We start from the raw sequence: 23,195 nt of genomic DNA on the forward strand, positions 1-23,195 counted from the left end.
TTCAATCCATTTGCATTCAAAGTTGCTGGCCTTCTTCTGAATATTTGATAGAAAAGTCCGAATGAAAAGTTGAAACCGATAGTTACAACGAAGTGAAACCCGTTTCGCTGACGCTGACTGAAGCCAGTTTGAAACTGAAACGGTGCTGCTTCTGTTGAAACCGAAGCTTCACAGCTTCATTGTTGAGTGACGCCTATGCAATTGAAGATGACGTTGTCGGGCCCTGCTTCTGAGATGACTAGGAAATTGGCGACGAGTGGCCCAAGACCGAGTTGAATGGAGATGAGTGCTTGAAACAGCACGACCCACCCCGGCTCTGTGCTGAAGAAGAAGAAGGGCGATTTCGAACGAATCGAATATGTTTAAAGCACATAATTTTCGGTGTGCTAAACTGATTTCTCATAGTTTTTTTTTTCTTATATCGGTATTTTGGATTTCCATTACCTGTTTCGCAATGGCCACGTAACCAAACACGTCCTCAAATCGTGCGCGAGCTCGAATGACAGTGATCGTACCACCTGTCTCGGTGGATCCAGATCAATTCCTTTCCACTAACAACTCCTTCCTGTGACACTTGTAGATGATGCAGATGATTCCTCGGTCTCTAGTAGCAGCAAGTGTCGGACTAACATTCCTTTTCCTCCCAAATTGACCTGCATGGGTGTGGCCAGCTTTGCTATTGATCATTACAAAGATCACCAGAAAATTTACAAATTTATCCTACGCTAAGCCGAATTAAATGAAACGTTAAAAATTTCAGTAATGAAGCTATTTCTAAATGTGATTTCATCAACCAATTAGGGCAGTTGATCAAATAGTTGTGGTAGTACCAATAGTTGCGCTACTATTCATCATTAATGTATATTTTCGTCACCGTAGCATTTTAAATAAAACAATTACGTTCATTATATAAAACAAGTTCTTAGAAGTATTGGCAGTAAGACTACACCATTTAAAATTAAAGCATTATTTGCTAAAATGCCGATTTTATAAAAACACAACCATTGGCGCAGTTGGAGCGCACAACTATAGGCGCTCATTTCTATAGTTGCGCTACGATGTTTTTTCACCTAGCAACCTAGCAATGTATACGGAATAACAAAATTAAAGGAACACCAAACTTAATTAAGGGAAAATTAGCGCAACTATTGGTACAATATAATTTAATCAGAAAATTCATTTTTTTTTTCTTTATAAAGCTTCTCGTACAACGAAAGCAATTGTCTTGCCTTGTAATAAATACCTTGTGTTTGATAAATTTATATCCCACAAGCATTAATTGAAGCATATACCTCAATAAACAAGAAACAATAAGTTACATTGTGCTTAGCTACGCGACTAATGGAGCATTTACCCTATATTCTTGTTTAAATTTTCTATCAAATGAATTAATTCTATCAGTATCATGTGAAATTAATAGTAATACTTAAAATAGTTCAAAATGTTAATTTTAGCTGATTTATTGTGTGTTGCGTATTTTGACCACTGTTCAACAGTACATCGCCAAATGAACAGAGATAATGATGATGCCTAACTAAAGGCGCTAAGCGAGTAGTTTTCCCAGTAACTTGCATGCAATACATTGAATAAAATCAATTTACCCAGCCCAGAAGCGTTGAACGGATGAAAACAGAAAAGTTATTCACGTATGACTTTAACTAAAACTAATTTATATTTAAGTGATTTCTCCTTCTAGGTTTCTCTTAGTAAAACAACATCTTACATCTTTTTATCAACATTAATAAACATTTATTTCGTTTCTATTTCCATGTTCCAATGTTCTGCTTGCTACCGCGAATAAGTTGCTGTTGGCCGGGGGGGCCCTGGGGGACAACCGATCGCAACGGGTTCCATCTTTGTTTAGATTGTTTTTTTTTTCTTCTGTTAAATACATACATACTGACGTGTTCCGTTTTTCCACTAGCCTGTCTCTATATTAATACCATTTGTGTGGATTTTCTGGAGCATGCACGGGGGACAATGTGAGCGCCCAGTTTGTCTATTGCGAATAAATTGCCACTAATTGGCTTCAATGTCTGGGAATTTTTGATAATGTTTATCAGGTTGCTATTCTGGTCACTAAGACTGCCGCTGGTTTTGCTGTTTTTACGAGTAGCTATTGTTTATTTTTTGAAACCCATCGATTAGTGTGGTGTGCGTGCTAGGTTGAGTTTGTGTGTGCGAACTGTTAAAGTACTTGTGTGGTATGTGTCTGTCACCTACTGCGGGTTGTTGCGGGTGCAATTTGACGGTTATATTGCTCTGGTGGATGACAACTGAATGACTGGCCGGTCTAATTTGCTCTCGAAAACGTGCGCTGAAAGGTTGATCAGTGTGTGTGTGTGTTGTTCTACATTTATTGTATTACTGCTTTAAATTCCCCATCTAGTTTGCCCTAATTAAGTCTCATCATAGTTATAGTATAGGTATAGTAAATAGAATTTTACTATTAAAAAGGTAAATTTTACATCCTACGATTTCGTTTGCACTGCGCTAGTCGCATTACATGCAAAGCTTTGTTGGTTTATGTGTGTTATTTTTTTTCAGTCAACCCGTTGAACGGTATGTGGGAAGAACACGTGAACTAATTGAGTATTTTGATCAATTTTTTTTTCGGTGAATTGGTTGTTGCTTTCGGAATTGTCAGACTCTTCAAATTGATTTTGTTATTTAATTTAGTATAATTTTAGACAGTTGATCAAAACACTCATTCACTCATCGTTCCCAACATGCGTCTTACTTTTGAGAATCTTTTCTACACGATTAATCAATATCGAAACAATTTTTTATCGAAACAATGTTTTGAAACTTTCACAGTATTTTATAATCAACAGGAGAATTCAATGAGCTAGACTATGTATGGATTAATTCCTTTTGTCGTGCACTAGAGTTTTGCAAAGATGGAAATTTAGCTAAGTTGTAGTTTTAGTTTACTTTATTTACTCTTTCAGGGATTATTACCATCTCGATTTGCGCTTACATTTGAACAACGATTGGAATTTACGATATTGGTATTTTTTTTGCTAAAACTTTAATGATTAGATTGAAGAACAGCACCGAATTAATTGAGTGTTTTGCATCCGTTTTTATTCGTTTAATAGTAAAGTTGGATTTAGTCTAAATTTGGATCGTCTCGCATTGATTTGTTTAACAATTGTTTGTTTGCTTCGTTCCTTTCTTCCTTCTTGGTTTCCTTTAAAAGTTAGTTTTTGGTTTAGAAGGGAAATCTTACAATCAATAAATAGTGTTTCCCCCGGGAAAGTGAATAAATAGTAGACACGGTCAAAACAAAGGCCTTAGCCTTAGACGGCGTTGCTTCAATGTACAAGGCAATAAATATATTAGGTGGCGTACGACTATGTTTAGCTTCCATAAATAGAGGGACTCTATTCGTTAAATATAAATAGTTTCACTTCAATCAGATCGAATTTTTATAAATCATTTCCTATGGTTAAAAATGGTGGATGAAATATTTTTACAACGAGTGGGTTTTACACTGATCATCTATCCTTAAATACATGTATATATCTTACTGTGTTTGCGTTAAATAGACATTGAAAGATCCTACTTTTTACATCTTTGAAACAACATCAACTACTGTCAAGTTTTTTTTTGGTATTAGTTTCTCGTGCGATAACGAAAACTACTTGTCTGTGCTACTAGCTGTGGTATGCGGGTTTTTTTTTTCTAAGCCAAAATGAGCCAAACCAAGGGGTCAAATTCGTCTAAATTTCCTAACTTTGGCTGCTTAGCTCCTCCGGTTTGTTACGGTTTCGGTTTGACGGCTGAATGGGTGAGAATGCTGGGTGAGGCGAGGCTTCTATCTGCAAAACCGAAAAAAACATGCAAATTAACAAGAGCCCAGTTTTTCTTGAACGATAGAGCCATCAACCTACCGAAGCTGCACACCCCATTGTACTGTACGTCGATATAGAATCCGGTGTTGCAGGAATCCTTCAGCATATGACACCACGAGTGGTACGTGTGGTTGTTAGTTCCGCAAAGTTTTACGTGTGGCTGCGTGTGCTGATTTCGGTGATGATGACCAGTTCCTCCGTTGGCGCCGAGCTGGCGAATGCGCCCCTGTGTAAATGAAGTGCGAAAAAAAACGCAGAACGTCATTAGAAATGCAACCGAAATGTCAAACAACAAAACTCAACCTGGACACCATAAATTGACCTAATCGGTTGATAGGAAGGAATAATTCATATCGAACGTCCGAAATTATACCGCAAACGTCGGGTGTCGAGGTGATGTTTAGGAGCGGTTTTTTGTCATGGGAATCACCAAACGGGATGAGGATTAATTTGCATAAATTTAGCGAGAATTTGTAGCAGTTTGATTAGGTAATTTTTTGCTGTTTGTATTGAAAAGACGAACAGGCTTCAGCTCGTTCAATCGAGTGGCAATGAATGATGGTATAGGATTGCGCAGAACATGGAGGAATTGAAATGGTTTAGATCTGTCATTGATGAGTGTTCGTGGGTTTCTAAAACCTTAAACTGTAAAATAAATTTAGTACTGAATAGGCAGAACAAGACCTTAGATCAGGAGCGAATGCTCAGGTAGCAAATAAGCATTATCTATGCTATTCAAATGCAAGCCAATAAGCATTTAAGTCACCTTAAATGAAACTTCAAAACAGTTTTGCTTAAATAAAGGGGTCCCCATATCAAAATGCACAACAGAAGAAACGCTGTAGAAAATTACCAATTGGGTATTTTCTCGTGAAAGTTTGGGTAGAAGTAGTTTAGAGTGTATTGTTTACGCTGTTTCATCGCTGTCAGTTTTTCGAAAGTTGGAAAAAATGGCGTCACCCAAAAAGGGACGTCGCGAATTGATTTTGCGCATGCACCTGGAAAATCCTCAATTATCTTATCAGGACATCGGAAAACAACTCGGAATCGTGCACTCAACTGTGAGTCATGCGGTTAAACGTTACTACGAAACTCTGAGCATCGAACGGAAGGAGAAATGCGGTCAGAATGGATGGTGTATTATTAGGTGGTGTATTGTATTAGTCATCAGGATCACAAGCGTGTCGGGAAAGCGTTTAAGGAGAATCCCAACGCTTCGGTCAGGAATGTAGCCAAAAAGTTGAATCTGTCCAAGCCTTTCGTTCAGAGAGCCAAGGAACGGATGGGACTGCATACGTACAATGTGCAGAAGGATTCAAATCGTGATGAACGGCGAACTACGATGGGAAAGTCACGGGAAAATGTACAGCCAGATGCTGACGAAGCCTCATTGTCTTGTCATGGATGATGAGACTTACGTCAAGGCGGACTTCCGGCTGCATCCGGGGCCACTTTTCTTCACCGCCCTGCACAAGTTTGACATTCCGGAGGAAATTAGAAAGCAGAAACTTTCCAAGTTTGCCAAGAAATACATGATTTGGCAAGCGATCTGCTCATGTGGCAAACGGAGTGATCCGTTTGTGACTGCCAGGACAAAAAACGGGCAGCTCTACCTCAAGGAATGTCTACAGAAGCATCTGCTTCCTCTGTTGAAGCAATACGAGGGCCCTACGATCTTTTGGTCGGATCTAGCTTCGTGCTACTATTCAAAGGATACCCAGGGGTGGTACGAAGCCAACAGGGTTATTTTCATACCCAAGGACATTAGCCCCCCGCCCTCCCACGGCACCGGAACTAAGGCCCATCAAAAAATACTGGGTTATTATGAAGCAAACACTACGGAAGCATCTCAAGGAGGTCAAACCTGAGGAAGACACGAAGAAAAAGTGGGTTTCCGTACAGAAGAAGCTACAGCCAGATGTTGTACAGAACCTTATGACTGGAGTTAAGCGAGTCAAAAAGCTGGCCAAACCAGGAAAATTAAAATTCTTTCATTCCCTGCAATTAAACATTGCTGTCTTCCCGGATTGTCAAGTCGATTTTCAGTCGTATATAATGATAATAACTGACACACATAGGATTTTCGGCACAGAATTGTATAGCAGTGCGAAGCGAGTCGCGCTTAATCGGATACTATCGTATACAAATACTTATATAGACGAAGGCTTCAAATTATTCCTCTGCACGTATATCACTTTCAAAATAGTACGGATATGGCAGTTTTGCGCATCAAGTACGGTTCATTAGTATGCATATTTGTACGTCATACTGACTTTTAACCTTTATATACATATTTACCAGTGGGGTAATTCTACTAACAGAGAGCTGGAGCGGCTCCTACCGTATCAAGAATTTCTCACCACTGTACTCGGTCCTAGACGGCTCGGCGCCAATTCGTTGAGCCTCTCGACACACGCAAGTCGGTTTCAACCTGGTCGAGACATATAGCACGTTGGATTCCTCTATTACTGGTGGCGATGAGGTTCTTGAAGAGTACGTGGCCGGTCCATCGTAGTCTTCCAACTTTCGCCAGGTGTACGATAGGAATTTCTCCAAGTAGTGCCTGCAACTCGTGATTTATACGCCTACACCACTTTCCGCTATCCGTTTGTACTCCACCAAAAATAGTCTGCAACACCTTTTGTTCAAATATGGAAGGTGCTCGTATGTCTTCCGCAAGCTAAATTACTGCCTCAAATCCGTCGAGGACTACTGGTCTGATTTGTACATTGTCAGGTCTGTGCGGCGACGTATACTTCTTTATCGTATCGTCTTGCGAAGAGAATAGTAGGCTCGATTTCCAGCTTGAATGCGTCGTTAACTCTCCTTGTATTATTTTTGGCGGTGACCAGGGATCCCAAATGTTTGAATTCATAAGATACTTCCAGTTCATCGCCGTCGATAGTCACCGTCCGTGGGAAGTGAAAGTTGTTTTCTCGGGAGTCTCTTCTCACCATATGTTTACGTTTTTCACCCATTGATTCATAACCTAGTCCCTATTTTTATTCTGGCGTACATTACATTGACCATCCCAAGGTTTCTAATAATGGTAACAAGATCGTCTGCGAAGGCTAGGAGTTGGCTATCTGTGCCGAACATCCTTCGTTTCGATGCCCGGATTACACCTTCAGTATCGATGTTGAATAACATACAGGACAGTCCATCTCCTTCCCGCAACCCTTTGCGTGATTCGAAAACATCCGAAACACGCAGGTAGTACATCACCCTCTTCAGCGTCGCTTTGATCAACTGTCTGATACTGGTTTGCCCGGAAAACCATTCTCGTGCATAACTGCCATAGCTATTCGCGTTCGATTGTATCGTATGCTGGCCTGAAATTCGAGAAAATAATTTGTGTGGGCATGTTGTATTTCTGACATTTTCGAATGATTTGTTGGAGAGGGAAAATTTGATGCGTAGTTGCACGGGCCCCCATAAAGCCAGCCTGAAACGGACCAAAATCTTTTGCTATTGAAGTTGGACGACGTAACAAGATCTGGGAAAGCATCTTGTAGGCGGCGTTGATCAGTATAATGTCACGGTAAACTACACGTACCAACCATTCCTTCGGGAGTTTCTCCTCCTTCCAAATCCTTGAAATTATGCAATGAAGAGCCATTTCTAGTGGTTTCTTACCAGTTTTGTGCAGCTCTACCGGGAGTCGGTCCACTCCAGCGGCTCTATTAGGCTTCAACTGTCCGATTCTTCGCCGGATCTCTTCGAGATCGGAAACCGGGAAGCTGTTCGCTTCTAGGTCAACTTCCGTTCCGTGCTCTTCTGTTCTTGCACCGGGATGCACGCCTGCAAGCATTTTGGAAGCCCCCAATTCGCTCAGTACAGTCAAGTTATTCCCACCAGCGTCCTGCGGTCATCCGTGTCCTGCACTTGAGCATGGAGAACGGGTCTTCCAACCCGTTGTCGCGGGCAAGTATACGCAACATCGTCGCTTTGAACCTCTCCAGTTTTGTCCCACTCTTCTAGTCAACAGCCCATCGTTGAAGCGATCCGTTGCGAATTTGGGTGTTTCCACGTGACTGTGTTTGAGTATGTATGTCGAACCTAATTCAGAAGCTTTTGGTCCAGCTCAGCGTCTGTTCGTCATCCGTTTCGACATCAAATTTTATCCTGAGGTCAATGCATCGCTCATCGGGTGCACTGCAGTTGACATTATGGCACCCTGGGGCCCCCTACCACAGTTGAGTCATTGGAGCCTGCGTTCATCAGTCGTTCCGGTCCTGTGTGTGGGAGTAGTGATGGAGTCTTCCAGCTTGCAACGTCAGGCACGTATATTCATCAATCCAAATTTCCGATATCTCATGCTGCTTCATATCCTAGCCCCTTCGCTCTCACGTCCGGTACGAGCAACGCTAATAGTGGACCACTCATTCCCGCGGATACTCCAATTAGCAATCTTACGTCGCATCATGGTGTGTCTAGCGTGGCAGTCGTCCATGCGGATACTTTGGATAGCAGCCTTTCGTCGAATCTGGGTGCGCCTAGCGTAAAAGACTGTACATTCCATCGCACTCCTTCTGTGTAATATCAGAATGTCAGGGGTTTACGGACTAAAATTGCTCGACTACGATTATTGCTATCCCGTAGTGACTTCTGACTACGCTCTATTCCATTGTGATCGTAGCGAATTGACCAGCAATTACTCACAGGGCGGTGGAGTATTGATTGTAATCAATGTGATTCCTTTGTCCTAGCGCAGAAGTTACCAACCATTTTTAGTTGACTGAAGTTTTTGGAGCGTCTTAGTAGAATACGAAACCTAAAAATAAAAAATAAGAAAACTTATCCAATTTAATTCTACTATGTGTATTTTATTCAATGACAGATACGTATTTCGCCTACGACTTGCAGGCTTCCTCAGTGTCTGTTTTCGAACTTCGAAAACAGACACTGAGGAAGCCTGCAAGTCGTAGGCGAAATACGTATCTGTCATTGAATAAAATACACATAGTAGAATTAAATTGGATAAGTTTTCTTATTTTTTATTTTTACATTTTTAGTTTGCGAACCCCCTGGCGGAATTCTGCTATTCTGCTATTCTGCTGCGAACGAAATTTTTGGCGTACCTCCATTTGGAAAATGCTGTCCTAGCGGATTGTAGTGCACTCGAATAAATCGCAGTGCGTATTAAGTTACCAAGTCGTTCGATTTATATAGTTGCTATTTACCTCTCCCGATACCCCGAGACCCGATATTTGGTAAGGACTTGAGACAAATTAATCATTTTGTACGAATACGAATGGCAGGCTCTTCGATCTAGCATTTACCAATCTCCCAGTGGACTCGATTTATTTTGAGATTGACAACGCCTTTGATACTGTCCCACATACTCTCGTCATTGTAAAATCAAATCACATGGGATTTCTATCATGGTTCGCTGAATGGCTAGGCTCATACTTGGTTGACCGCAGAGCCTTCGTTAAAGTGAATTCCGTGCACTCCAGATTATCTGGCGTACCCCAAGGCTGTGTGCTTGGCTCTCACATCTTCATCAACGACTTGTTGAAGCTGCTTTCATCAACGAAACTTTCTAGTAATAGTAATCTGTAGGACGTAGTCGGAGATGGCAAATAAAATAAAATTATCGCCATTGAGGTGTCCATCGTAGAACTGCATCCAACTGTCGACCATCTAGCGCCTATTTATGATCAAGTTTCTCTGCTCGTCTCTACACATATCAGGCTTCAGTTTGTATCCTTTACGAGATTGGTTCAACTTCTCATAGAACATGCGCGGTAATTGACTCAATATAGTTGTTCTAGCTCTTTACGATCACTGTCCTTCTTCTAGCGCTCGTTAAATTTTGCTTCATGGCAATACTGATTATGATGCGCGGTTTGTACTCACTTGATCCATCCAAGTCTCCATGGTCGGATGAATTTCCTAACAAGCTATCAACAACTTATTGTTGTACTAACATGACGAAGACCATTGATGTTGTTCAGGACAGAATTTAGGTTGTGTTGAGTGCTGTTGTGCACGCTATCACTGGGGAGTCGTTGATGAGACGGACCAATGGATATTTGACCGGAAGAAAGCAATATGTTAGTGTAGTGTAGATTCAGTTTTAACGAGATTTGCAGCCGATCTAGATGATTCGTTGTGTGTCGGGATTAAGATAGTAATCTGCTCATGAACGAAATGGTTAAATTGTAGAACCAAAACTACGACGAACACCTCAATGGTGATATTGCGGTGGAGGAAGACGATACGGTGAAAGATCTGCACTATTAAATGATTCTACCTGTAAACAGGTGGATTTAGCTAAAACTTGGTTGAAACTTCTCAAAATGCTCTTAAAACTCAAATTTTGGGTAAAAAATTCAACCAATGTTGGCTACTTGCTACCGAGAATTGAATTATTCTCTATGACAAATAACGCACTTTGAAGTTTCTACTATCCATTTTTTGGTTGAAAAACTACTCAAAATTGAGTGTGTACACTTCAAGGACATTTTGAGTAGTTTAGGAATGTAGGAACATGTGCAGATGGCGACCGTGTCACGGTCGCAGATCTTCAGGCAATTGAGCAGTCGGACGGTTGGAAACCATCCGCTGATATCGATCGCACTCGGAGTAATAACAATAAGATTTGGGCGGAGGAACGTATACCGGAGAAGCAGATGGAAGGAATCGCGCCTAATCTACCAATTCGGGATTTATGGGTGCCCGACGCTCAACGATACAGCAAGTGCTATAAAAAAATTGTACCATGCACCGCTTTCCATTGGTGATAATGAATCGAGTGTTTTGTACCCAGGTAACCAATAAGCATTAAAATAAGCAGTAAATCAGTTGTTTATTAGCATCCCTGGCGATTTATACTGCAAGTTGTTGTTTATCAGCTTTTTGACTGCATAACTGTTGTAAATTGGCACCCACAATTCTATTTAAATTCTTCTTGTTGGTAACTAGCTGCAAATAAGCATTGTCAGCACTATAAGAGGGCTAGCAGTAAATCAGCCGCATATTTTGCCAATATAGCATTTAAGTAGCATTTAAGGCAACTTAAATGCTTATTGGCTTACTTTTAAATTGCATTGAAAATGCTTATTGGTTACCTGGGTATAGTCTGAGTCTGAGCCTTGCACATTTTCGAACACATTTGATGAGCGATTTTTTGGAAGTTGGTCCAGCTTTATGGCTTCGTAGACGACTTTCACATCGTGACATACAACTTTGAAACGCTCACGGAAACGTAGATCAGACTGAAAGCTGAGGACAATAGAGCTGAACTTTTCATTGATTCGTCGTAGACAACAGGTACGTGGAAAAGGTTCCAAGAAAACAATTGTTAGGATCTCACCAAGAATTCGAATTGACAATAGAGAAATTGAAATTATGCTTACTTTAAAATACTGAAGTCGCTCCGGTCGAATCAAATTTGCCGCACCACAAGTTACTTACCGTCGTGCAGGGCTTCTTTTGAAATGCGGGGCTACTTTGGACACTTTAAATTTTTAATTTATTTCAACAGAAAGCCTGATAGATGTCATATCACATCCGTGTCATTTTATGAAACAACATTTAATCTATCTCTAGGCGTAAAATAAGTTTTAAAAGTCTGCCACCGCTGTTTGTCAAAACAAAAAGAACTCTGAAAGTCGCACGGAGGTAATTATCAGTTACTGGAACTTCTTCTGTGTAAACATTGTTCACGCTATTCCAGATAACGGTAATATATCAATTTATATTCAAAAACTATTCTTGTATCATATTCTGGAAATTGTTGTATAAATTGCAAATCGAAATCAATCGATTTTTTGAGAAAATCCCAAAGCGCTCAGTATTTCGTTAGCAGCCATATTGCACAGTTATATTTGTTTACTTCTTCTAGGTTGAAAAATGGTGCGGAATTATCGTAAAGCTAACAATAGTCGAAAATATACTGCAGTTTCTGTGGTAAATTCACAGAAATGTCTCAAGATGGTAAGAAGCGGTCAGATGTCCCATGCAGAAGCTGCTAGACATGCGGGCAGGAATTGCATCAAAACAAACCACCACCAAAAAGTTTTCACTGAAGCGGAAGAGGTATCGTTTTGCGGACCATCTCTGTACATTGTCCAAATGGGGCTTTCCCGTGCGAACATCTGAACTCCAGGAGATTATTCGATGTTATTTGACAAAACAGGATAGAATTGTTCCAGTATTCGTAATTAATTAACAAACCTTCACGAGACTGGGTGGCTGGGCATTCAAGGAATTTCTAAAAATTCATCGGGACAACGTCATTGACTGTTCAGCTGGGTGTAAACCAAAGAAAAAATTGAAAGTGCTCCCTGGAAAAAGTGTTTCGCCAGATGAAATACCTAAACGAGACCCGAAAACTTAATCTAAAACTGCCAACAAGCGAACAAAGAAGTCCAAAACGGTCGCGTTGTGAAGAATATAATCTAACTCAAATTTGGTTTTCTTCTAAATAAAATAAAGTCAGATATTAGAAAATATCTAGATATATATGAATCTTAATTGATTCTTTAAAACTAATCAAAATTTGAGCAAATAATCTTGTTGTTATAATGAAATTTATTCATTTGTTTAGAAATGTCAAAAGTAGCCCCCAGTTATCTCTGAAGGGGATTTTTTAATCACTATGGGAAATAAATTTTTATTTTTCAAGTAATTTGGCTAATATTTTGCCTAAGCCTACATACACAATGAATATACATTAAAATTGTGGAAATATACCCATCATTACGAAAGTTTTGTTTTCTTAAAGTCAAAAAATTGAAAAAAAGTGTCAAAAGAAGCCCCGCACGAGGGTATCTATAAAATGCGAATAAGATCGGTAATCTTCGATGGCCTAGAGATATGGTTTATGCTCGCGGAAGAAAAGGGGACATTACTAATGTAAACATTATTACACTATGAATCATTTTCAGTTAATATATCAATCATTTCTATCTACACGCTAAAAATTTAGGAACTATTAAGTGTGTCAAACTTATTTCGAGTACTGTATTTAAGTTTCCATAACTCCAATTAGATCTTCCCCAGAAATTGTTATCTTATTACTTATACTCAATCGAAGTCTGCTCACCTGATGCGGCTGCTGCTGCTGCTGCTGCCGCTTCATCCGGGGACACTTGTAACTACAGCTGACGCAACGCGGCTTGTGGGTTTTCAGATCAGTCAGACAGTGCTGCCGGTCCTTACACTTGATGGTTTCGCAGGTGGCGGTTTCTGCAACGAAAGGGAAAGCAACAGAGAACAGAGGGTTACCGGGTTAGTGGCAGAAAATACTCTTCAGGAAATAAAACGGCCCTGTTACGGCAATCGAATTTATGTCTGTCAGAATGGGCATCGACATGATTTGCGCCCGCAATCTGCTCGCGGCCGGAGGCCGGAACGAGGCAAACCATAAACTCCTTTATGGAACGATCGAATGTTGCGATCGGTGCTTTTACGAGCAATTTTATGTCGTTGAGGCAGTTAGAAAAAAAATTGGCCTGAAAGTATTTCTTAGTCATTCGGTTCTGCAGCTTTTGTTCAAACTTTTGATTCGTAATTTCGGATGAAATTGCGACGAGAAAAGCATCGAATATCCTTCAGGAACATGTGGAAAGTACGAATCATATGGTTTTGAGTTTAAATGTAATTTTAACTAAAAGCAACAATAAAGTCATGCCCGTCGAAACCGAGAGCAATAAACAGGTTTTAAAGTTTATTTTCGTTTAGGGTATAGCGCGTATCCAGAAGGAATAAAATCCAGTCCAGACGATGTTAATTTTATTGGTCCATTAGAACGATCCTGACTTATTTGGGCGGATTAAGCGTTTTATGACAATTTGATCGCACTTTTTATATCAAGGTAGGCGTTATTGGCGCATGATTTTGCCGATTTATAGTTTTTTAATTAACTATAAATTTTTTTTCGACCTCTGTTAGATAAGCAGTTGTCTGCCCCAATCGATAACTGATGGAAAAGGATGGTAAAATTTAAGTAGGAAGATTGGATGTGCATGTATCGTCAAAGATCGGTTTGATTTGATCGCTTAAGCTATTCCGCGCAACAATGTTTGCTTGAAAATGTATTTTTTCGTGAAGATTCCTTACGGGTGAAAATTTGAAAATTTACCAATTTACCAATTTACCAAAACATACGAACCGAGTTAGCAATCAATGGAAGAAACTGTCCTGAAATAATTCAACAAGAACTGCCTAATCTCAGTTTTTTTCTAAAAATATAAATTTTTTTTTAAATTGTTCAGGAAAACACACAAGTAGAAAAACGCTTCACAGTAGATTTTTTCTTTGACTCTTATTGGATTTTTTTCGTATCCGCATTAATTCACCGATTAATGTATATTTACCTGCTGTTCCACTCGCTTCAACATAAATCTTCCGGGAAATATTATCGTTGGTAAGTAACCATCAAATTGCGATAAAACCTTCTGAAGTCCATCGGCGATAAACCTTTTTTTCAAATCTCAGAAATATAGAAACACGATTCTACAATCCATCACCCATTTTGCGGTAGTAAATTTTTTAACACATATAATTATCATATATTCATAAGTCACAGCCTCAGAGGTGGACGGGTCTTCCATTTAGCAACAATGTAAGGTGTACAGAAACAGCAGCTGGCATCCTTTCGGTTGTCGGTTGTTAGTTAAGCAACTTCGCAACGACGATCTCAGGGGAATATGTTTTGGAAATTTAGTCATAAAGAAGACGTCTTCTGCCGTTCCCGCTGAGATCGTTCATGCGAACGTCTGGTCAGATGGTGTTTAGGATCTCAATGATGCTGATTGTAAGATTTGTAGATTTGGATGGGTAATGGAAAACGTTTCATTTTTGATAAATAAAATAAAAATTTGCCCAAATTTTGTTTCAATTACTGTATTATTAACTCGCTGTTACTAAACGAGCTATTCACGATGCCAAATTACAGCAATGTCACGATAGACGACATTGCCCTCCACCTTAAAAAATGTGATCTCAGGTTGTTGTAAGCAGATGGTAACTGCCTTCTATCAGATACGTTGTATGATATATTCGATGCATTTGTACTACGTCGCAGAGTTAGCACGGCCACTATTAGCCACAAATCTTAGCTCTGAAATTTACGCGATAAGGTCCGAAAAGACGTTTCTTTAGTGCGAGATCTGTAGAAAACATTAATCGTCTACGTATCATCGAAAGTGACTATAACTCTCTACTTACAGCGTCCTATGCAGTAATTGTAATTGTAATTGTAATTGTAATTGTAATTGTAATTGTAATTGTAATTGTAATTGTAATTGTAATTGTAATTGTAATTGTAATTTATTAGAGATACGTTAACCACTTAGTTTAGAACTTTGTTCAGGCTCAAGGATTTATAAAGAGAAACATTACAATGGAAATCCAATAAGTAAGCAATTAAGTTAAGTTAGCAACAATGAGCTGTGCCCGAATGATAGTAAGTTATTAAATATTAAATATAGAGCTATATATAGTTTAGATAGCGGTGGTGACTTCTTTAAAAGTGTGTTCCGCCCCTGTTTCATCCGGCAAGATTTCGTTTGATAACGTCTTAGGGATCATTCAATAATGACGTCCACTGCTTATGGGGGGAGGGGGGTGTCAATTTTGTGACAGGTTGTGACAGAGGGGGGGAGGGGGTCTAGGCAAATGTGACATCCGCCGAAGAAAATTTATTCTCAGAAAAAGGCTACAAAAACTCATCGATTTATTTCGATTTTCGAACTTGTCTTACTTCAGAAGATCGCAAGAGGACCCGACATCGTCGAAACAAATAAATGAAGCTGATTCTCTCCTATCTTCTCTTCACTCAAAAAGCGACTTGTTTCATTTGTTGAACAGAATCTTTCAAGCAAGCTTCAATTGATGCTGGTAATTGTTTCAGCTGACGGCGCCGAAAGTCGGGCACTAGGCTAATCGTTACTACACTAGATTAATTATACCATGCGTTACATTAAAGGATATATGTAAATAAATTTCAGTTCATTTGCAATCAAAGTTTCTAGCCTTTTACTAAATATTTGATAGACAAGTACAAAATAAACTTTAAAAACTATCGTCACGATGTAGTGAAACCTGCCTCGCCGATGCAGATTGAAGCTATTTTAAAGCGGAGCGGTGCTCTTCAATTGAAACCAAAACCTCATTTCTTCATTGATTTGTGACGATTTGTAATTGAAGGTTGTTAGAACCTTTGTTCGCAGTTCATAAATCGTGCCCATAAAAATATTTTTTACTAATAAAATTACATACAGCAACTCGGTAAAAAAAATCTGTAAAAAATCTGTAAAAGTGTACTCGCTGGGTGGAGAAAGTTAACAAAACGTGGAATCTTTTTATAATTTCGTTTAAAAGATAACTTTAAGATCAGTTAATCCGGAGAAATTTAAATTTCTTTTTTTCAAGAAAATACGCGACTGTTATTTTCTATGATTTTTTAATCTAACACTACTTCTTAAAAGACTAAGCTATTTTTATAAAACACTTTTACTTTTAACACGCTTTTTATTTCTATTTTAGGTTTGTGTGACGTCCAAAGGGGGGAGGGGGAGGTTGAGTTTTGTGACACAATCGGACAGAGGGGGGAGGGGGGTCTAAAAAAGCAGAAATTTGGTGGACGTCATATTTGAATCGTCCCTTACGACGACATCCCGCCATAGAAAAAAAATTTGCCTACAAAAATACCCACATGCTAAGTTTGGTTCCACTTGCTTGATTAGTTCTGGGGTTACGAGGAAATTTGTATTTCATTTGTATGGGAGCCCCCTCTCCAAAAGTGGGGAGGGGTCCTAATTCACCATAGAAAAAATTCTTGCCTCCAAAAACCTTCACATGCCAAATAAGGTTCCATTTGATTGATTAGTTCTCGAGTTATGAGGAAATTTGTATTTCATTTGTGTGGAAGTCCCCTCCCCCCTCTTAAAGGGTAGTGGAGTCATAATTCCCCTTGTAAAGAGGGGAGGGGTTTCAATTCACCATAGAAAAAATTCTGGTCTCCAAAAACACCCACATGCCAAATTTTGTGCCATTTGCTTGATTAGTTCTCGAGTTATGCAGAAATTTGTGTTTTATTTGTATAGGAGCGCCCCCTCTTAGTGGGGGGAGTGGTCTCTAACCATCAGGAGAACCTTCCCGGCCCCAAAAACCTTTACATGCGAATTTTCACGCCGATTGGTTCAGTAGTTTACGATTCTATAAGGAACATCCCGACAGACAGACAGACAGACAGACAGACAGACAGACAGACAGACAGACAGACAGACAGACAGACAGACAGACAGACAGACAGACAGACAGACAGACAGACAGACAGACAGACAGACAGACAGACAGACAGACAGACAGACAGACAGACAGACAGACAGACAGACAGACAGACAGACAGACAGACAGACAGACAGACAGACAGACAGACAGACAGACAGACAGACAGACAGACAGACAGACAGACAGACAGACAGACAGACAGACAGACAGACAGACAGACAGACAGACAGACAGACAGACAGACAGACAGACAGACAGACAGACAGACAGACAGACAGACAGACAGACAGACAGACAGACAGACAGACAGACAGACAGACAGACAGACAGACAGACAGACAGACAGACAGACAGACAGACAGACAGACAGACAGACAGACAGACAGACAGACAGACAGACAGACAGACAGACAGACAGACAGACAGACAGACAGACAGACAGACAGACAGACAGACAGACAGACAGACAGACAGACAGACAGACAGACAGACAGACAGACAGACAGACAGACAGACAGACAGACAGACAGACAGACAGACAGACAGACAGACAGACAGACAGACAGACAGACAGACAGACAGACAGACAGACAGACAGACAGACAGACAGACAGACAGACAGACAGACAGACAGACAGACAGACAGACAGACAGACAGACAGACAGACAGACAGACAGACAGACAGACAGACAGACAGACAGACAGACAGACAGACAGACAGACAGACAGACAGACAGACAGACAGACAGACAGACAGACAGACAGACAGACAGACAGACAGACAGACAGACAGACAGACAGACAGACAGACAGACAGACAGACAGACAGACAGACAGACAGACAGACAGACAGACAGACAGACAGACAGACAGACAGACAGACAGACAGACAGACAGACAGACAGACAGACAGACAGACAGACAGACAGACAGACAGACAGACAGACAGACAGACAGACAGACAGACAGACAGACAGACAGACAGACAGACAGACAGACAGACAGACAGACAGACAGACAGACAGACAGACAGACAGACAGACAGACAGACAGACAGACAGACAGACAGACAGACAGACAGACAGACAGACAGACAGACAGACAGACAGACAGACAGACAGACAGACAGACAGACAGACAGACAGACAGACAGACAGACAGACAGACAGACAGACAGACAGACAGACAGACAGACAGACAGACAGACAGACAGACAGACAGACAGACAGACAGACAGACAGACAGACAGACAGACAGAAATTCATTTTTATAAGTATAGATAGTAGTATATAAAGTATAAAGTAAGCTTCATGATCATGATGTCTTCTTGTCATGATTGCTGGTTCATTACACGAATTTACTAGATATTTTGTTCCGTGTTTCAAAAGCAAGTCAAACTAATTTGAAAACATAGTTTGTAATTGCAATTTGCAATTTTTCGATTATATTAATCACATGCTTAGTATTAAGGCTTGTTCGCGCCAAAATTTGAACACCCCTAAACACACACAGCTTCGGAAATACATTAACACTGAGTGAAATATTTTGCAGAGTGGTAGACGTATGTCTGTTCTCTTTGAAAATATAACATTTGTTTATATTACAAGCGCTCAGCGTAAAATGGCGTCGAAAGAAGAGCAGGTGCGAAAAGCAATTGTGTGCGGTCGCAATGAAAATCCGGGTCTCTCGTTAAGAAAACTTGCCAAAAAACTTGGATTTCCTCCAAAAACTGTTCACAGTGTTTTAAAATCGTTCGATACTCGCTTGACAACAGCTAGGAAGAAGGGAAGTGGAATAAAAACGGATCTGAGAAACCACCACAAGGATGCGAAGGTAAAACAAATATTACGGAAGAGACCAGATCTTTCTGTACGAACCATTGCTCGTAAAATAAAAATGTCGCCAACTTTCGTGCACACTTCTAAGCAACGACAAGGCATGAAGTCTTTCAAGGTGAGGACTGTGCTAAACCGTAATGATAAGCAAAATACGACGGCCAAAACACGCGCTCGTAAGCTTTATCGCGAATATTTAACGAAGTTTCCATGCGTTATAATGGACGATGAAATGTATGTCCTAGAAGACTTTAAACAGTTTTCTGGTATGGCTTTTTACACTGCCATGAAACGGAATGGCGTTGCAGAGCATTTTAGGACAAAGAAGAAAGCCAAGTTCCCCAAAAAATATTTAGTATGGCAGGCCATATGCAGCTGTGGTCGAGCAAGCAAAAGTTACATCACTACGGGAACGGTTCACAAGGAAATATACCGTGAAGAATGCCTGCAGAAATGATTGTTACCGTTCCTACAGAGTCATGATGTACCCTCGCTGTTTTGGCTTGATTTGGCATTCTGTCACTATGCCAAAGATTTTGGAATGGTATGATGCTAATGGAGTCCATATTGCACCGAAGGAGGCGAATCAACCTAACTGTTCAGAGTTACGCTCCATCGAGCGGTATTGGGCTTTGGTGAAGAGAGAGCACAAACAACAAGCAACAACTATAGATAAAGTTCGAAAATCTCGGACAAACGCAGCTAAATTGGTTGCCAACAAGTCTGCACTGACCCTCATGGCAAGGGTAAACTCCAAAGTTCGCCAATCTTTCATGCAGACCAAATAAGTAATGTTAATTTGTTTGGTAATTATTAACGATACACACATAAATGGTATACAATTGTATCATAGATTAAACTCCTAGCAAATTTGTTTTATTGCAAAATTGAGGTGTCCAGATTTTGTCGCGAACAAGCCTTACTAACAACAAATTAATTTGTTTTATACTTGTTTGGGGTGATTAAAGAAGGGAGTAGAACAGGTCATGGCTGTGGTAATTTATTTTCATCAGCTACAAGCCTTCTAAGAGGTCACTCAGCAAAAAAACTTCACCGGTTTAAGCCTATTGTGAGAGCATCGTTATTTGCAGTAAAATAAACAATAATACCTCTTATGCAGCCATTGTTGTAGTTAACAAGTATTGATCTTTCATTAGCAATCATAGCAATTGCTTCCCTTCGAACTCATCTCATCTTAGAAGATTGTACCAGCCGTAAAACCTTTACGCTGTAGTCAGTCGCTCTTAATCAAATTATCATATATTTCATCTTTTACCTGCCTTATGGCAGGTCTCAATCGCAGTCCAAGTTCAAACGAGTTTCAGTTTTGCCAGTATAGGTATATTTAAATCAAAATGTGCATCCTCGACACGGATCGTCAAAGCTGTTTAGCAACCCGCCGGAGAGCCCCAGACAATCGTCAATATAAGGAATTTCGCGTGCGCACGATTGTTATCTCCGCCAGACAATCGTAATCTTCACAGTTAGAGAAGCCCCATGCAGCGTTCAGGCCGCAGAAGGATTTCCATTTGTTACTTTTTTTTACTACCAATCTGAGGTTTGCTGAAGATTTTTTTTACCAATATTGTTAGAGGGGCATAATCTTCTGCACCATTCATTGGACGGACGGGCAGTATTTGGTATAGTGTTTTGAAAGGATGATATACAACCGCTTCACTGGGTAGTGAAAGGGTTGAGTCTGCACGATCTGATCGATGCAATAAGTTAAGCAATCAGAACGAAACCTTGTAGGAAGCTCAATAGTTTACCAGTATTTAATCGCCCTGCACCGGTCTTTAACAATGTTGATCGTCATAAATCATGGCGCTGCATGGTAATGGGAAAAACTACTGCTTTGGTTGATGGTGAGACTTAACTATGCTTCGCATTTGGTTCGGAACTAGAGAGTAATTTCGAACCCTGTGATTTCAAACAACTAAAACTGGAATGACCGTATTTTAAAACATTGTACTATAAGTTATTTGTGAGAATTACAAACGGTAAAGTATCGAACCCCGTCCAGGAGGTAATCTTAGAAACGTAAATCAGACAACTGACACAGGTAAGGTACTGGTCGTGCGAAAAGCAAAGAACGTAAACTTCATCCAGTCGAAGCTGCCACCCATAGCCATCCTCGCAGTTCCACCCCGATGGTTGTAGGAGTCCCGTAGGAAAGGAATCAAGCATGTTATGTAAAAGTAATTATCACTGTTTGTCTTGTTCATGGGTGCACTCTTCTCCGTCCACACTGATGGAGAGCGTGTGATTTGACAGCTTACGCCTCGATACCAGCTAGAGGAACCTGGTGGTATTCGAAGAGCGGGTACAGCATTTGAGGGAAGGGGGAATGTGTCAACTGCATAATAAAATAACGAATTGCATCGACAACGTGCATTGACACATGCAGTCTGGTGCGGCATGGGGCGGCGCAGCGGCGTGGAGGACCAGCCTCGGATGGCTGATGGGTTGTGGCGAGCTAAAACGGTTATATATTTATTGAACGGATGATGAGATATGACGCGCTGTCCGCAAAGAACCCCCTAGAGTGGCTGACAACACTGGTTGACGGGTGTTCGGTTGGATTAGCGCGGATGAATTAGTAAGTAAGCCGGCTAGATAGAGGTAGACGACTGCGATGGGACGCAGTCGCTGAACGAATCATGACACATGAAGATGAATGATTAGAACGAAAGTCGCTTGGTGTAACTGTCCTTGATGCACTGAGATATTTTACTATTTTTGCCACAAAATGCTTTGTTATTATAATTCTTCGCCACGCTGCTGGTTGGCTCAAAAGTGACGTCTAGTTTCGCTTTTTAAAGGCATGCAACCCAATCTTAATCTACTTTTAATCAAGACTGTAAATATAAAAGAAGAATGTTCAATTGCGAATACTATTAAAAGTGACTTGAGGCTATGGAGCACTTGAACTTAACAATACGTGAAATAAAGAACCTTCGGATTCTACACCAGATCATTAAAATCGACCATTTGCCATGAATTGCCGATGAAGATTAATAATTTCCAACATCTCTCAGATAAGATACAGAATAATACTTTGTTGTACACATTATTTTTGCTCAAGTATAAGATGCCGCCTGCGGCAAAAGCAAAGAGGGTACGATCATTACACAGGCAGTGAATAACATTGTAACAACGCGATCAGCTAAGTCCCAACACAAATTATCGATACACTCAATTAATAGCCTCATGATCACATCATCTGTTGGCAATGCCGATTGGCTAGTAAAATACATTCGAAAACATTTTATCTTCGCAAGACAAATTTTCTGTCAACGTTGGAGCTGGACCATATCGTGAATTATCCCTTGTTTAACAATCACAACGAATAGTAGTCATCTCACTATCTCGGGATTTTCCCGCAATTTTGAATCGCGAGGTCAACAGCAAACCACTTTACCGGGGGCTGCTGGTTGAATGCAAATTCAGACGCTTCCCCATACCAGCAGTGCAACAACCAACATATGTCATTTTTGGAAACAGAAGCCACTCCCGTGGGAGGGAGGCCACAGTGAATCGGCATCATTATCCTTAACGACCTTCGAAGCAGGCCACTTGAGCTTTTAAGTATGTATCTCACCACCGCAACGTCACCGCGGGACCAAGGTGACGGGCGGCACGGCGGTGATGCTAGGGTGACCTCCACTTCCCCAGAGTCGACTCAAGTGGCATCGGCTGCTCCGGACATGCCTGATGTTTTGTCTCCTCATCAAGATCGCCGTCGCCGTCGCCACTTCGAAAGTGAATGACCATACGAGCATAATCGTCAGTCACTGTGGGTGGAGAAAAAAAAAGCAAAATCGTAAATCTGGAGAAAAATTTTCCCAGCGATGACGCGGATTGTTCCACACTCTACGTCACAACCGTTTTCACCGGGATTTTCCTCAACCAACAGAAGACTGCTGCTGTGGGAATATAACGTCATATTGGGCCCTGCTTCGCCCGCCGCCGTAAGCAAAGCGAGAATGCATTTTTATGAAAAGTAAAACCTTTCCATCACAGCCTTGGCCATAAACCGCGGATGATTGCTAATTCTACCTCCGCCGCTGCTGTGCCAGTGGGATTGTGATTTGTGTCGTTTTTATGTTTCCGGCTGGACCCCAACAACGACAAAGTAACCACATTCAGCCCGTACTTACAGAAAAAAAACGCCATCCGCCATGTGCTTCTCGACAGTACCATTTTTCACCTCCCAGTTATCCTTGACAGACGGATGAACGGACAGACGGACGG

General features: G+C 40.7%; 1 protein-coding gene across 1 annotated transcript in view; it reads right to left on the minus strand.

Moving 5' to 3' along the window:
- Positions 1–1,728: 1,728 nt before the first annotated feature.
- Positions 1,729–23,195, minus strand: part of LOC128734096 (uncharacterized) — a 143,599-nt gene continuing 122,132 nt past the window's right edge. The window contains exons 6-8 of the mRNA XM_053828110.1: positions 12,913–13,055; positions 3,897–4,083; positions 1,729–3,824 (exon numbers count right to left, since the gene is read on the minus strand). Coding sequence (XP_053684085.1) covers positions 3,766–3,824; positions 3,897–4,083; positions 12,913–13,055 — 389 coding nt within the window. The 3' untranslated portion in view covers positions 1,729–3,765. The remainder of the gene's footprint in view (positions 3,825–3,896; positions 4,084–12,912; positions 13,056–23,195) is intronic.

Source organism: Sabethes cyaneus, chromosome 2 (assembly GCF_943734655.1).
Source record: "Sabethes cyaneus chromosome 2, idSabCyanKW18_F2, whole genome shotgun sequence".
Taxonomy (NCBI): domain Eukaryota; kingdom Metazoa; phylum Arthropoda; class Insecta; order Diptera; family Culicidae; genus Sabethes; species Sabethes cyaneus.